Here is a 17,012-nt window from a genome sequence, read left to right as displayed (position 1 = left end):
GTAGTCAAATTCGTCGCAAAAAATATCTACAAATTTAATTTGGTTGTATCTTGATATAATACATTAATTAATACATATAAATATTATATAAATTAAATACATAATGACTAATTTAATGAGACTTCTTATATTTATAGAAGGTTTATATAATAATTTAGGTAATAAATATTAAATTATTATTAAATATTTAATGGTAAAATTTCTAATATTCTTAATTTGTTAAATGTCATTGGTAATTTTAACATTTTCTTTTTATTAAAAATTTTCAGCATAGTGGTTATTATTTTCTATATGTTTTATTTGACTTATCTAGTATCTACACAATTTAAGAAATTTTCCAGGTTTGAAAAATATTAATTAATTAGTCTTTTTTTCCCCAAACAAAATCTACACAATAATAAATTGATAATGCATTGAATACAAAAGTGTTGGTGAGTGGAACCCACCACCCACAAAGCAGAGCCACCCAGGTTGAGCCACCATCCTTTTTATCATTGTAAGGTAACAATAACAAAGCTTTCAGTCCCTTGAATAGCCACATATTAAATTAAATAATATAATACACACACATATATATACATGCCATCCTCCAAATCTCAATTTATTCAAAGGTGAAGAGGGGGGCACTTAGATTCACTTCACATCACACATCAAACAAACAAAACATTAAACACTCCCTCATCCTAAACCTAAAACCAAACCCAAAGCCTAATCCTCAATTCCTTTTACTTTTTTTTTCCCTTTTTGTCTTTTAATTTGAGTTGTGTAAAAATGCATTGAATTTATGTTATATGGTCTAATATGGGTAGGGTGTGACTAGTGGCGATCCATTGTAAGCACATTATTTCTAATAAGCAAAGAAAAGAAAAGAAAAGAAAAGAAAAGAAAAGAAATAGCATTTATTTTGGTTTGGACTTTTGCTCGAATGCAATGACTCACAAGCATTCACTCGCCTCTATTTAAGCGTCTCTTTCCTTCACACAAATCTCTCCCACATCTTCATAATAATAATAATAATAATAATAATAATAATAATTCAATTATTCATATATATCTATTTTGTCATTGCTAGTGTTAGTGTTGAAGCTAACTACTACTCTTTGTTACGAATTAAACATGGGTGGCATCAGCCTCGAAGAGATAAAGAACGAGCAAGTTGATCTGGTAATAACATCTTCCATTATCACCCACTTCTTTTCACTTTCATTCTTCTTCGTCTTCATCTTCATTTTTCATCATTCTGTTTCTCACTTTAATTATTCTTTTGGAAAATTTAAGAGCTTATTATCAGCTTGCTTAATTTTTCTTTGTTTTGGTTTCGTGAATTATAATGATTTGGTAAAATTAGACAATTAATTTTTTTCTATATCTACTTTGCAAAATTAAAGGAAATAAGATCAAGAAACAGATTTTCCATGCCATTTATGCTAAGTTTAAATTTGCATTATTATTTTTTTTCTTGTTTGCCTTTGCTTAATATGACCATACAAATGGAAAACTGGGTCAGTGGGATTGAAAGCTTCAACTTCTTAATATTACTGATTAAAATTTGTAATTATTATTATTATTATTGTCATATATTTTCTCTATATATATGTACATATTAAATTTCTAATAATAAGTTTGAATTTTAAGAGAGATTTGTGATTTTTTTTCCTTCGTAAACTTTTGGCTTGAATGAAACTGAAACTGTTGTCCTGGGATTCTAGACGTTGTTTCGTTACTTTAAAGACTTTAGGTTATTTTTGGGGGGTACTTTTCGTATTTTATTACTTCAATTTTGATTAGTTGTATAAATAGTTTTATACAATTAAATTATTATATTAATAAGAATTTAATTTGGATGTGCATCTAATTACACTATATAAAAAAAATATTTTTTTACATTGACAGCATGAATTATATGACTGTCTAAAATATTTTACTTCGAATACATCAAAATGAAATTCTATTAATAATAAGTTGGAAGAGTTTTTTTTTTAAATATAGATGTTTAGGTAGATAAAATTGATTAACTGAATATTTCTATTGGCTTTTACTTTTTGTTTATAACTTTATATCGATATTCTGGACAGTTATCAAATAAAATATTTATAAGCTACAACTATTGATGCTTTTTTTTTATTAATTAATTATTTTGATTCTGCTTTGTTAAAAGCATGAAACAAATGAGTGTTTAAGAAGAAAGTGTGTGGAGTGAGAAGTACTGAACTCTTTTCATTCTGGCTGGTCCACTTGCATCCTCCATCATCTTCTTTATTAGTTTTATACTTTTATTTGTATTTCTACGTTAACTTCATTTTTTTTATGCTTTTTATTGTATATATTTTTTATAATATTAAAAGTAATTTATAAAACTATAGAAAAACATCATATATAAAAGAATAATATAAATACTATTTCTTAAAATATACAATATAATTCACCATTTGGTATAGGATTTAACTAATTATTATTTAAAAAGACTAGATATTAAATATGGAAAAAATTGTATTAAAAAATTAAAAGAATTAAATTATAAAGAATTTAGTATATGAAAATTATGTAAAATCTAAAATAATTTTTAAGATAAATAATTTTAGTAAATAACTTTAATACACTTGTTAACAAAATTATTTAGTATATAAACATATAAACACATCTTTTATGTTGGACATCAAATAATAGATTTAAAAAAGTAAATGATGGAAAAACGTTCTATTTTACAGATGACATGAAATTTTTGCAGTAATACTAGAAAGATAAAAAAAATTAAATTTTATTTTATTTTGTATTAACTAATAAATATTAAATAAAATAAATTCTAACTGTTTTTAATTAATTTTTTTATTACTAAATATTTTCGTAATTTTTAACTGCTAGCCAAATATCAAAATTATTAAATTATTATAAAATACATAGACATCACTATTATTTGTGTCCTATAACAGCAGGAAAAAAAAAGAGATTTTTCTGATTTTATTTATAAATTTATGTATATTAATTTTAACAATTATAAATAGAAGAATACTAAAAGATTATTAGAATTTATTAATTTTGGTCATCAATTAATTATTAATGTTTAAGAATATGAGATAAAATATATTATTGGATTACTAGACTAAAAAAATTAAATTAAAAAATTGAATCGATAATTGATAATAAAAATAATAAATTTTAATGACGGATAGTATTTTTTTTATAAATATGCATAAATTTTAAAAATATAAGTGTGTAACGTACAAAGAAATTAATAGCATAAGTGAATCTACCCTGAAATTAATTATATGCATTTGATAGCGCTGAGGTTTAGCATAAAGGTGGTATCATTTTCAATAATATTTAAAACTAAATTTTTAGATTATTCAAGATTTAGAGACCAGTATTGGAGTTATTTATAATATAATATAGTTATGTTTTTTTTACTATAACATATTGCAAATTTTATAATAGAAGATAATAGTAAAGTTTGAAATTCCAGATGATGGGGAAGAGAAGTATTTCCATTAAAGAAAAGTAAAAGATATGATAACACAATTATTTGTGATAATGTATGTTGTTGTTGGGTTAAGTTAGAGTTTAGATTCCGAAAAATGCGCAAGTTGAGATGAGTGTAAACAATGAACGAAGACTACAAATAAAATTGAGGGCAGAGCGTACGGCACGCTTCTCTATTTCGGTATTCACGCGCCATTTTTTCTGCCTTTTTCCATCTCTCTCTAATAAATACTTTAGCCTCTATCATTTTCATGCCTGTTCCTTTCAATTATATATTATTATCTTTTCATATTTGTTTCTAATAGTAATATTTACAAAAATTATATGTATAATAATATTAGTTTAACCTTTTCCTTTTCTCTATTTAGATTATTTTAATTATTGGATAGATAAATATATTTATTTTTAAGAATTGAAAAAAAAAAAGGTAAGCTTCCTTCTAGGAATATGAAATTCAGTAATTCACTTCCCACAAGGTCAAGGATGTGGAATTTTAGTATTTTACTGTTTCTCATGTTTGACTTGAGTGATAAATAGTTAAAGCTAAAAACTCATGTACAGTTAATTTTATGCGAAATTGATAGTTGAGAGTAGTTAGATGATTTAACAGATTTAACTAAATTGTAATTTATGACTCTTAACTATTAATTTCATATGAAAATAAATACATATAAATTTTTACCATAGTTAAATACTGTTCTCTCCAAGTGTTTGATTGAGTATTTGATTATAATTTTGATGAGTTGTATAAATTAAAGTTATATTAATTTTTAAATAATTCTTTAAATATATGTAAATAAAAAATAATGTAAATATTATTTCTCGAAACTAATATACTAAAACTAAAGAAATCTTATTAAGAATAGTTGTTAAAGGTATTTAAAGCAGACATGTTTAATAAATAAATGTAAATTAAATAGTAAGCTATTAAAATTGTTTATATATTCAATTTATTAGAATGATAAAATAAATTCTTTTAACTAAGGATTTATAACATTCTTTTATTAAACTTAAATGATTAAATTAAAACAGAAAATTAAAATATAAACAAAACATACCGTTACATTTTACATAATAACTAGTTCTTGTGGCGATAGGATAGTGGCGGTTACAAACTTTTGTAGTTCATTGCATGTTAGTATATGAACCAAAATGACAAAAGTGATTAAGTGAAGAGGCAGAATCAATGAGCTTCTTATTTGTTTGTTTATTTATTTATTTTGTTAGATTTGAAAGAATAACAAGATTGAATTGAATGTTGTCCTGCACAGGAACGAATTCCAATTGAGGAAGTGTTTGAGCAGCTGAAATGTTCAAGAGCAGGTTTAACCTCAGACGAAGGTGCCAACCGCCTTCAAGTCTTTGGGCCAAACAAATTGGAAGAGAAAAAAGTATGTTTTCTTCTAACATACTATTGTTCTTGCAGTTTCTCATAGAGTTTTATAGACTAGTTAGATAACCAACTTGAATTAGTCGACTCTTCTGCTTAAGCAAGTGTCTTATTCTAAGTGATATGATTTAAGAGTTGGAATATTATTATTATGATTACAGGAGAGCAAGTTTTTGAAGTTCTTGGGGTTTATGTGGAACCCCTTGTCATGGGTGATGGAAGCTGCTGCTATAATGGCAATTGCTTTGGCAAATGGTGGAGGAAGGCCCCCTGATTGGCAAGACTTTGTGGGAATCATTGCTCTTTTGGTGATCAACTCCACAATCAGTTTCATTGAAGAAAACAATGCTGGAAATGCTGCTGCTGCTCTCATGGCTGGTTTAGCTCCTAAAACCAAGGTACTAAGAGATGGGCACTGGAGTGAACAAGATGCTGCAATTTTAGTACCAGGAGACATAATCAGCATTAAATTAGGAGATATCATTCCGGCCGATGCTCGTCTTCTCGAGGGAGATCCTCTAAGTGTGGATCAGTCTGCTTTAACAGGAGAATCTCTTCCGGTGACGAAGAACCCCACGGATGAAGTATTTTCTGGATCAACAGTGAAGAAGGGTGAGATAGAAGCAGTTGTGATTGCCACTGGTGTGCACACCTTCTTCGGTAAAGCGGCTCACTTGGTGGACAGCACTAACCAAGTTGGACACTTCCAGAAAGTTCTTACAGCAATTGGTAACTTCTGCATTTGCTCCATTGCTGTTGGAATTCTCATTGAGCTCATAGTCATGTACCCCATACAGCACCGAAGGTACAGAGATGGAATTGACAATCTGTTAGTCCTCTTGATCGGAGGAATTCCGATTGCCATGCCAACAGTTTTGTCAGTCACCATGGCTATTGGCTCTCACAGGCTGTCTCAGCAGGGCGCAATCACGAAACGTATGACGGCTATTGAGGAAATGGCTGGGATGGATGTCCTCTGCAGTGACAAAACTGGAACCTTGACATTGAATAAGCTCAGTGTTGATAGAAACTTGATTGAGGTCTTTGCTAAGGGTGTTGAGAAGGAGTATGTTATCCTTCTTGCTGCAAGGGCCTCTAGGACCGAAAATCAGGATGCTATAGATGCTGCCATTGTTGGCATGCTTGCTGATCCAAAGGAGGTAAATAAATATACCAAAACCACTCTCTTTAGATACAGATAAAATCTTTAAATTTATCTCATAATTTTAATGTTTTCACTGACCAGGCTCGAGCCGGAATCAGGGAGGTCCATTTTCTTCCATTCAATCCTGTAGACAAGAGGACTGCTCTAACTTACATTGATTCTGATGGAAATTGGCACCGTGCCAGCAAAGGGGCTCCAGAGCAGGTAAAAACTTGTTTCATTGCCACCTTCTTGTGATGGTTATAAGGCTGACAAAGGCCTCTTTTTCCCTCTTTATTTAGATCATAACCCTTTGCAACTGCAAAGAGGATGTCAGGAAGAAGGTTCATGCAGTGATTGATAAGTTTGCCGAGCGTGGACTTCGGTCTTTAGGTGTTGCAAGACAGGTACACAAAGCTGATACCAATGTCTACTCTTGAATGCTTCTATACTGATACTAATCTTTTATTTGTGCTGGTATGATCTTTGTAACAGGAAGTACCTGAGAAATCAAAAGATAGTCCAGGTGGACCATGGCAATTTGTTGGCCTGCTACCACTCTTTGATCCTCCCAGGCATGACAGTGCCGAAACCATTAGAAGAGCACTTAACCTCGGTGTAAATGTTAAGATGATTACTGGTAAGGCTCACATCAGACACTTTTGTAACTCATAATAGTCTTACCATGACTTCAAGAGTTCAAGTCTATAGCTTTGAAATGTTTTGTGTGCCTCAATCTTCAGGGGATCAGCTTGCCATCGGCAAGGAAACTGGTCGTAGGCTCGGAATGGGAACAAACATGTATCCATCATCTGCATTGCTTGGCCAAGACAAGGATGCTTCTATTTCAGCTCTTCCAGTTGATGAGTTAATTGAGAAGGCTGATGGATTCGCCGGGGTGTTTCCTGGTAGATTTTTCATGCACTGTGATTACCTTTCAAAATTTCAATTGCTTATTTTATTCTTTGTATCACATGGTAGAACACAAGTATGAAATTGTTAAGAGGCTGCAAGAGAGGAAGCATATATGTGGAATGACGGGCGATGGTGTAAACGATGCCCCTGCCTTGAAGAAAGCCGATATTGGAATTGCTGTTGCTGATGCTACAGATGCTGCAAGAAGTGCCTCTGATATTGTCCTCACTGAGCCTGGTTTGAGTGTCATTATCAGTGCTGTGCTCACTAGCAGGGCTATTTTTCAGAGGATGAAGAACTATACTGTTAGTTTCTTTTATTATTTAACTTATTGTTTGACTTCATTTTAATGTTTCTAGTTACCTGATATCAAGTTGTTTTGGATTGGTGAGCAGATCTATGCTGTGTCCATTACTATTCGTATTGTGGTAAGTGAAGAAAATAGTTTGAAACTAAAGAAAGCTAAGCTTTTTCACATGTGATTTATTTGTATATTCTTTTATTGTGCAGTTTGGCTTCATGTTCATTGCATTGATCTGGAAGTTTGATTTTGCACCCTTCATGGTTTTGATTATTGCTATACTAAATGATGGTAAGATAATATCTGCTTCATAATCATGTTATTTATCTTGGTTTCTTCTCCTTGTCACAGATAAAATTGTTGATTTGGCTGAAGTGCTAACACTCATATTCTTCATTCCCATACAATTAGGTACCATTATGACAATATCCAAGGATCGAGTGAAGCCATCGCCGATGCCTGACAGCTGGAAACTGAGGGAGATATTTGCTACCGGCGTTGTGTTAGGCAGTTACATGGCACTGATGACAGTAGTATTTTTCTGGGCCATGAAAGATACTGATTTCTTCCCGGTAAATAATTTATATGTCTAATCACTTCTAAATCAAGATAGTGGAGCTCAAATTAGAAGATCTTTTTCTTTTTAGTATGTATTCTTTAGTTGTTTTTCTTATCACTATTATGAAGTAATGAAATCATCAAGCCTGATGAAGATGACTTACATTGTTGCAGAACAAGTTTGGTGTGAGGCACATTAGAAATAACCCTGATGAGATGATGGCAGCTCTGTATCTACAAGTCAGTATCATAAGTCAGGCTCTAATTTTCGTCACTAGGTCTCGCAGCTGGTCGTATGTCGAAAGACCCGGTCTTCTCCTACTAGGTGCCTTCTTGATTGCTCAGCTGGTAAGCTTGAACCTCTTATTCCTCTTTCAGCATATGAAATTTTGTTTTCACAATTATTATAGCACCCAAAAACTGTCTATCTCAAGTCTCTATGTTCATGGAAATAACTTGATATACAACTCTAAACTGAAATGCTAATTAAGGAGTATGTTTCATCATTAGAACAAAAGAGATGCATATCTATTATCTCATTGTTTCTATCCTTTTTATCCATGAACAAGAACAAAACACTACCTTAGGAGCTGCTCTATCAACTAGTCTTGAATTTCTCTCTGTAATTGACAGGTAGCAACTTTCATAGCAGTATATGCTAACTGGGGATTTGCAAGAATCAAGGGAATGGGATGGGGTTGGGCTGGTGTAATTTGGATCTACAGTTTAGTGACATACATTCCTCTTGATTTGCTCAAATTCGCGATCCGCTATATTCTGAGTGGAAAGGCATGGGACAATCTTTTGGAGAACAAGGTATGTTCTTATATGATTCATTGTTCTTACAGCATTTTTGATGTAATCAAGAGGGATCAAGATTCACAAAATGCTTTCTCTCATGCTCCCATTACAGACTGCCTTCACTACCAAGAAAGACTATGGAAAAGAAGAGAGGGAAGCACAGTGGGCTGCAGCACAGAGAACACTCCATGGTCTTCAGCCTCCTGAAACCTCTAACCTCTTCAATGACAAAAACAGCTACAGGGAGCTTTCCGAGATTGCAGAGCAAGCAAAGAGACGTGCCGAGGTTGCAAGGTAAGCGATTTGTTAACTTGTATGACTTCAAGACAGTGTTTATATCAAGTTCTTTAAACAACTTCCCTTTTTTTTTGAATCTCAATGTGTTGTATAGGCTTAGGGAGCTTCATACTCTCAAGGGACACGTCGAATCTGTGGTGAAGCTCAAGGGACTCGACATTGATACTATTCAGCAGCACTACACAGTTTAAAGAACAGAAGAGATAACAAGCTTCAGTGGAAACTGTTTGGTGGTTTTCTGAGATCATAAGCAGATATAATGAGGAAGAAAGACTCAAAAGGCCTAATTCTCAATCATGTCTTTAGGTTATCCAAAAAAGAAATGTTAACAGTGTTGTGAAAATGTGAATGGTTACTCCATTTTTCTCAAATTATGCTAGGATGAGAGAGGTACTGTTCTCTTTTGCAACCAAATAACATCCTTTTTCTTTTGGGATGATATTAGTGTTGTTAAGATCACATTTTAATAGCCCAATATAATTCTCAGTGGTTATATGGTTTTCTAATATTGAATTTGGTTCTCTTCACATTCCTCAACGCTAATCTTGTAAGTTCTATCAATATTCAATTAAAATAAAAAAATTTATTTTAATAAATACACAGTAAATGCATTAAAAATTAAACTTGGCACTTTTTTAAAATAAAAAATTGTTTAATTGGTAACAGGATACATGATAACTAAATCCTATTGATAATTATGATATGTGTAGTGGTTTGAATTGAACTTAAGAAATTAAAAAAAGTGACACTTAACTCTGTTTAAAGATGCTTAAAAATTAAGGTTTCACCGAAGTTCTTCTGCAGAAAGGGGTCCTCATGTGTGAAACATATATAGATTTTCACTACTGATTAGACTGTGTTTGCAGACCTAAATTTGGCCGCACCTTCCTAATCAATAGTAAAAAATTTATATATGACTAAAAGTATCTTAACAGTTTTATAAGCAAGGAACTATTTCCATCCTTTTCCATGTTTTAAAACTTATTATCTATGTCTGCAAGAATAACAAAGAACAGAAACAAGTAGTTGATTATGAATTGTTTAGTTAATCATAGTGCAATCTCTCCTGATTTCTCCCTGATTCCCTGTTCTGATCCCTATCCTTCCAAGCTTCCTCATAGCAACCACAAAAGCCCGTTCGAATTCTGTGCCGTTCGAGGCGAACAAGTTCACTAGCTTTCTTGATCTTTTATCAGTGAACAAAGTCTGATCAGAAGAAAGAAGCCCTTTTCCTTGTTGGAGATTCTTGTAGTACTGGTTATCAAATGTTCTAGGTGTAGTTGGATCCATGTCTATGGCAATTCTGGGGTCAACACTTTTAGGACACAGTTGCAGGAGTTGTTTCGCATATTCCGGATTCAATGTTGGATCAATTCTGTTCTTGGTTCTGAAGTTGTAGATTCTTTTGGAGAATTGGTTGCAGTGAGAGAAACCAATAGTATGTGTTCCTGTGAATGATCATACATTTCAATGGTTCATACTTTTTTCTTTTATGCTTTCACACCTCTAAATAAATTTGTATTTCTCAGTGCTTCTATATTTCTCAGTAACATAGTTGCCAAATAAGCTATAAACCATGTTTATTGAAAGTTAATATAAATTATATTATGAATATTGAACCTTTCCTCAAAAAGTATATTGATCATTATGAATGAAATATGAAATACCTGATAATGCAACAAGATCTCTAAGGGTGAGTCCATTTGAAGCAAACATCTGAATTAGCTGTGTTAGTGTGAAATCAGCATGAGGTAGATGGTGTCTCACACTAGCTTTTGTACTGATTCTCCCATCTAACCTTCCTAACTCAACTGCATAAGATGGTCCTCCTGTCTGAAAACACCAAATAAATTGTCATTTTGGGATTTGGATTAAGCTAAATTATATGGAGAAGTGTTTTTCACATTTACTATTGAACAGAATTTTAACGTATTTTATATCCTATCCAACAGTAAATGATTAATAATTCTTTTAAAAAAAATACTTCATTGCTAAGTGATAACTGCCTTTTTTTTAAGTTTTAGTGCACATATTAAGATGGTAATTTTTTTATTCCTCATTATTCTCCTTCATGTCAAAGACTAATCTGTCGTGGATCCAAACTTCATTTAAGGGTTTATTATAGCTGGACAATAATTACTGCATATACAAGACTAGACTCGAACTGCAGACTGATGAGCCAACCACGGTATCAACCCAAGTTGGATATATACATAATCTTCCAAAAGATATGAAAGTCAAAGATATATATGAGTCTGCAAAGTTTTATGTTTATTATTTACCAATGCAACAACGTCCCTAGCAGCCATTGCCAGAATATCAGCACAAGAAACCTTATTTTGGCAGCGAGGTACACTATCCACAGCAGCCTTGGCTTTGATGACAGTATCAAAACCGTCACCAGCCAGTGACAGATTGATACCGTTATCCTTCTCTGTACTGTTGTTTCTTGATGCCAGCATCACTGAAGCATCACATCCCTGTCCACACACAAACAAATTTCAGTATTTTCATGTTTTAATAGCCGCCGCAATGCATGCCTCAATAGCCATAACTAACACGTGTTTCTAGTGCAAATGGGAGATTGTTGGAAATAAGTGTGTATATTCAATAACAACAATTGTAACGGCAATTGCGCGCAAAAAGAAAAAAATAGTACACATAACTGTATGTACTATGTACAGTGTACTAAGTACTAACCCGAACAAAACAGTCGTGGAAAAATAACCTCAGTGTGCCCGGTGCTGTAACAAATGTTTGCTGAAGTTTTGTTTCGACGGCGGTGCGAACTATGGATTCGACATCCGGGCATGTGTTCCGGTAATAATCGAGGCGAAGTTGAGCATAACAATTACTAGCCAGGAGTTGCAGAACAAGGTACAATAGAATCTGAGAACTCATCTTGTGCTGTGTGTAACAATATTAACTTTGGTCTTGTGACTATTGCATCCTTAAATAGTGGAAAAGGAGAAACGAAAGTAAGAATAATGGAAATATATCCTTTTAATTTATGAGGAATCTTAGATTGTTCAATGTGACGGAAACAGAACAAGAGCTAGAGACCAAGAAGAAGTGCTTTTTGGGCAAGTGTTGTGCATTTGGGAGAATAATCTGACAAAGCATGCACTCTCATGCTTGCATTAATTTGTGAGCGAAGCTCTTAGTAGTGCTGAACCAACTTCTTTATTCAAAGTACATCAAGGAAGATACTGCCACTAAAAAGTCCTCGTATAAAAATAATATTAAAAACAGACATATTTTTTTGAAACAAAAAATTCAATACAATAAGGTGAAGCATCAATAAAAAAGTATTAGACAATAAAATAAACTAATTTCTAATCATTTTCGTCAATACCATCAACAACTCAATATCAAATATCACTCTAATCTTTGTAACTTCTAACTGACCTGTTGATTATTTCCGTAACACCTGTTTCTTTATTTCTGACAATTCTATCATTCCTTTCCAAATACTCTAAATAATAATAATAAAACATGATAAGCAAGACATAATTTTTTGGAAGTTTGATAAATAAGGTATATTTTCAACAAACGCTTTTGTGCAGGTAGTACAGCCAGAATCGCTCCCGGAGGACATAACCAGCTACAGTTTCACAAGAACACTATGGAAAGGTTTGGTGTCGCCACGAGTGGAGTTATTTATTTGGTGTACACTAATAGGAAGAGTGAATACTAAAGAAAGGCTGCTTAGATTGAAAATTATTAGTCAAGGTGATAACATATGTGTTTTGTGTAATAAAGAAGTTAAATATACTCATCATTTGTTTCTGAGTTGCGAGTTTACCTGGCAGGTGTGGTGTCAATGGTTACTTGAATTTAGGAGATCGTGGACTATTTCAGACTCACTAAAAGAACACTTTGAGAGATGGACAAGTGTTGCTAACAGAAAGGTAGAGCACAACAAGTGGCTTATTTACTTCTTTTCATTATTTGGACTACTTGGCTAAAAAGGAACCATCAGATTTTTAATAATAAGGAAGGGAGTGCAGAGGAGGTATTCCAGAAATCTTTAAACAATGTTAGAGAATGGAGTAGTTTAGATCCTTTTTGTTGTTGATGGCTATGCCGGAGATGGCATTAAAAAAAGTTTTTTTCCCAACTTGTTCATGTTGTAGTTTCGGTTTGGTTGTCGCTCCACTTTACTGTGTTGAGCTCTCTTATTCAAAAAAAAAATATTATGTATAAATATATTATTTCTTACCCTTTTAATATATATTTTATATGACTCATTAATTTAGTATCTGATTTTCTTTTTAATGCGTAGCATATTGGCCGTTAAATTATATGAATTGGTACCACAATGTAATTGCATGCCAACTACAATTTGAGACATTTTGGATTCTGTAATGGGTTAATCGAATTCTTAGAGATGGGACATTAGGACCGAGATCAATGGTTCAATTGGAAAAAAGAAAAACAGAAAGGGAAAAAAAAGTTAATTGGATCCAGAGAGAAGTATGGTGTTTAGCATTTCTTTTGCTTCATTTTTATTGTTATATTTGCAGCAACATAGTGTGATAAAAGCTGTATACGCACAAACCTCAACCACCAGTTAAAATGTAGCATTGTGACCAAAATTCTTACATCTGTATTATATTGTTAATTTATTTTCTCCTGATTGGATTATCACCAAAAGTCTAAAATACCCCTTTCAATTTTAAGTAGTGTGCACATTCTGAGCTCCTGATACCTTAAGGTTTAAGACGTGCAAAATATATAACTTATTAATAACAGCTAATTTATTAATAACAACAAATTCTCTCTCTCTAATATAATAATATCTACTAATTTTTTTTTTCAATAAAAGAAAGTAGTTGACACACCTAAGAGAAATACATAATTTTTTTTAATTTCTTATAATAACATTCTTTTTTCTCGTGTAGCGTGTAGTGTTTACAAAATCAAAGTTATATTAGATATATGCATATGAAACAATATTTCAAAGGTTAAAATAGATAATAAATAAGTTTTCAATTGTTTAACATTCGAACTCCTAACACTTGTTTAAGCAGACGAGTGAGTTGACCACTCGACCAACCCAAGTTGGTTCATTGAATCTTCTTTTAAAGCATGTAAATGTTCTAGCCAAGTCCATAAAAATGTTTTTTTTTTTACTACCAATGAATTATAACTCAAATGACATAGTCTTTTTATTCTAAACTAGAAGTCTCAGATTCGAATCTCACTCCTAACTTTGAAAAAAGGAACTGTTATATATATATTTTTTATAATATCTTCAACCATTGTCTTTACTACCTTGCTGTGTCACCTTATTCTCAGCAACTTTACTACCTCCAACTTGCAATATGACTATTTAGATTCCATGCAGTTTAGGGTACTCTACCGCTATTTCCAAAATTAGAAAGAGAAGAAAACAACTGATTAAAAAGAATCCAATATTCATTATCAGAGAGAAAAGTAAATAAAGGTAAAATTGATAAAAACATATATGTCAAAAATGTAAGCCTCTTCAACATATGATAAGAACTTCAATTATTGTCACAAAAACTAATTTTCACCGAGACATATGTAATCTACCAATGTATAAGAAGCAGAAAACTGCGGATCAAGAACCCCCCTTCCTCACTCTAGAAAACTTCAATAGATGTTAATGTTGTTATTGATATTGAATTTCAATCAATCTTCATATTCTAAGAATACATAAAGAGAAACCTTCAGCTATTGTACATGTCATAGTCCCTTGTTCCCAGCTAAAACAACAGTATACCTGCAAAACTTTCTTGAGTTTTCTTTCTCATTGGCTGCAAAGCAGAAAGAAAAACCTTATGATCTTTAAATATGGCAAATACAGCCAACATCAATGCTAAACATACAACAGTGCAACCAATCATGGGCTCGATTTGATAGCACCCCTGGTTGCAGTTAAATAAATCTGTGAACTGTGATCCATATTAGCCCTTTAAATAGAACTCAGAACCAGCATTTGATTCTGCAAGGGCTAGAAGTCACCCATGGTATCATGGGTCTCATCTGGTTCGGCTCCTCCTCGCAATGAGAGCAAAACTAAGTTCACCAATGCACGCCAAACTTGGCTGGGCCACACAGAACCTTAATGAACAGACCCTACCTTTGCTTTAGAAGAAAAACTTTAATACAAGTTATCTTTCAAGGGACTGCATAGAAATTTTCTCTAGCAACAGAGGCCAATCTTCTCCAAGTTGCCGTGGATTTAGCTGCATGGCAATGTTAAAATCAGGCAAAGATACAGAGCAAGGTGGTCTGTTTTCGGGCTCAGGTTCTACCGGCCCAACAATGCTCTGCAAATGTGAATGATTATTTGGCCACATGCCGTTGATGACCTTCCCCTGAATCTGTTTTGGGACAGGGGGCTTCCTTGACTGATTTGTAGAACGAGCTCCAGCTAAATCGACACAAGACCTGATCAACCGTTTCAAGTACACATCTACCATGTTATTCAACGTGTTCGCACATTCTATAGAAACACCACCAAGACCTTGAACCGTGGCAATCTCATCCATGCGCCGTCTCAAGGTATCTGTATCATGCAAGCTACCACTGTCACAACAACTAACAAAACCACCACTGCTATTAATGGGCACTGCTTTGTGGGACCCACCCACGCTTGCAGAACAATAAGGAATCCCAAGCGGTGCTGTCAGAGAACCTCTAGAGAAACTGAGGTGGTTTAACTGCTCCACCTCTTCCCCATCTTCAACAATCGATATTTTGGTTGGCCCCTTGTCATTTATTCTTGATTTTTCAGCAGGTCTATGAATAGCGTCCCCTATTTCAGTCTCAGGTAGCTCAGCAACTGCTTGAAGATGCTGTATGTTCCTTTGATAATCACATTGACTAAGTGTTCCATTCTCCATTTCAACCTTACTACCACTGTCTTCAGTAGCTGTGGGTTGATGAACAACAGAGTCAACTTTCCCATTTGGTCCAAGAGGGCTTGGTCTATCTTTAAGCTTCCTATCACGCATTCCGGACCGAACTTTGCGTGGGGAGACTGGCAGAACCCCATTTGACCAAATGGGTGCATTTTGATTTTGACTTTGGATGTTGGTAACACTCAGTTCATGTCCATCTTGTCTACTAGGAGATATGTTAGTAGCATGTGCTACCGATTTTGGAGTACCGGATGGATGTACTGGTGGTGGAGATTTTGCTTGGCAAGCATTCCTCAAAATCGACCTTATAAGACGATTATGCAATGGAATATTCTCCCTTCCAAGTACCCGAAAGCACAACTTGTCAAATTCATTCTTCCCCAGCTTCTGACTCAAAAACCTGCTCAAGTAATAGAAATACCACTTCGACTTATCAGCTCCAACCTTCTTTACAATATGTGCTTTCAATTCGGCCAAATCGAGTCTAGAGCTCTTCTGTGGTTGCATCTCTGAACAGAAAGATTCATACACCATGCAAAAAATCAGCAAATAACCAACCAACCCAAAAGGTCGATTTCAGCTGAATTGCAGTTAATTCTGTTTCCAAAGAAACCGAAATCTACCCTCTCTCATATCATTTAACTTAAATCAAAGTACCATAAACTCTGCATATCACAACAACCAGATGCACATATCATACCAATAACTGTAACAAACCAGGAAGTTACAATTCTGAAACTGGAAAACAGTTACATTATAGCACAAAATTCACAAACCAATACAGCAAACAGTGCAAAAGCCAAATCTCAACTTCCCAAACACCAAAACCCTAGAGATCAAAACTGCAAAAGGAACTTGCTAACTCCAAGCACGGAAACATTGAAACTAACCTGAATTCAGCGAATTGCGTGGCAAATCAAAACCCTAAGCACCAAACTTGGGGCTCGAACCACCATGCCTGTTGCATCGTAACAACACGAAGCGCGAGCATTACTACACAACTTGCATCTAATCAGAAACCCCAATTCTTGAGCGAAATTCGAAAGCTTCGAACTTCAAATCATAAAAAGATCACTGAGTTGAACGAAACTGAGCAACGCCAGCGCGAAAAAGAAAATTAAAAAATAAAAAATAAAAAGAAAGAAAATTTTGAAATTTGCAGCAATGGAAGGAAGCACAATGAAGAACAACGACTTAAATAAAACTTTTATGTTTTAACAAAAAAAATAAAAATGA

General features: G+C 33.4%; 3 protein-coding genes across 3 annotated transcripts; 1 reads left to right on the top strand and 2 right to left on the bottom strand.

Moving 5' to 3' along the window:
* Window positions 1–635: 635 nt before the first annotated feature.
* Window positions 636–9,389, top strand: LOC107495301 (plasma membrane ATPase 4). The gene is made up of 15 exons (XM_016116409.3): window positions 636–1,164; window positions 4,749–4,868; window positions 5,029–6,027; window positions 6,114–6,236; window positions 6,314–6,418; window positions 6,507–6,651; window positions 6,755–6,919; window positions 6,993–7,231; window positions 7,322–7,354; window positions 7,437–7,518; window positions 7,639–7,799; window positions 7,960–8,133; window positions 8,419–8,601; window positions 8,699–8,880; window positions 8,978–9,389. Exons 1-15 carry the CDS (start codon window positions 1,117–1,119, stop codon window positions 9,072–9,074), a joined length of 2,856 nt encoding a protein of 951 aa, XP_015971895.1. The 5' UTR covers window positions 636–1,116; the 3' UTR covers window positions 9,075–9,389.
* Window positions 9,390–9,611: 222 nt separating this feature from the next.
* LOC107495400 (peroxidase 45) lies at window positions 9,612–12,021 on the bottom strand. The gene is made up of 4 exons (XM_016116550.3): window positions 11,584–12,021; window positions 11,166–11,363; window positions 10,551–10,716; window positions 9,612–10,331 (listed from the first exon to the last, which is right to left on the bottom strand). The coding sequence occupies exons 1-4, from the start codon at window positions 11,782–11,784 to the stop codon at window positions 9,925–9,927; spliced, it is 972 nt and encodes a 323-aa protein (XP_015972036.1). The 5' UTR covers window positions 11,785–12,021; the 3' UTR covers window positions 9,612–9,924.
* A 2,302-nt stretch (window positions 12,022–14,323) lies between these two features.
* LOC107495367 (uncharacterized) lies at window positions 14,324–16,943 on the bottom strand. Its single transcript, XM_016116516.3, has 2 exons — window positions 16,667–16,943; window positions 14,324–16,285 (listed from the first exon to the last, which is right to left on the bottom strand). Exon 2 carries the CDS (start codon window positions 16,281–16,283, stop codon window positions 15,024–15,026), a length of 1,260 nt encoding a protein of 419 aa, XP_015972002.1. The 5' UTR covers window positions 16,284–16,285; window positions 16,667–16,943; the 3' UTR covers window positions 14,324–15,023.
* Window positions 16,944–17,012: the final 69 nt, after the last annotated feature.

The sequence above is a fragment of the Arachis duranensis genome, chromosome 6, assembly GCF_000817695.3.
Source record: "Arachis duranensis cultivar V14167 chromosome 6, aradu.V14167.gnm2.J7QH, whole genome shotgun sequence".
Classification (NCBI taxonomy): Eukaryota; Viridiplantae; Streptophyta; class Magnoliopsida; order Fabales; family Fabaceae; genus Arachis; species Arachis duranensis.
The sequence above is the reverse complement of the archived record's forward strand: the minus strand, read 5'-3'. Positions and strand labels throughout refer to the sequence as shown.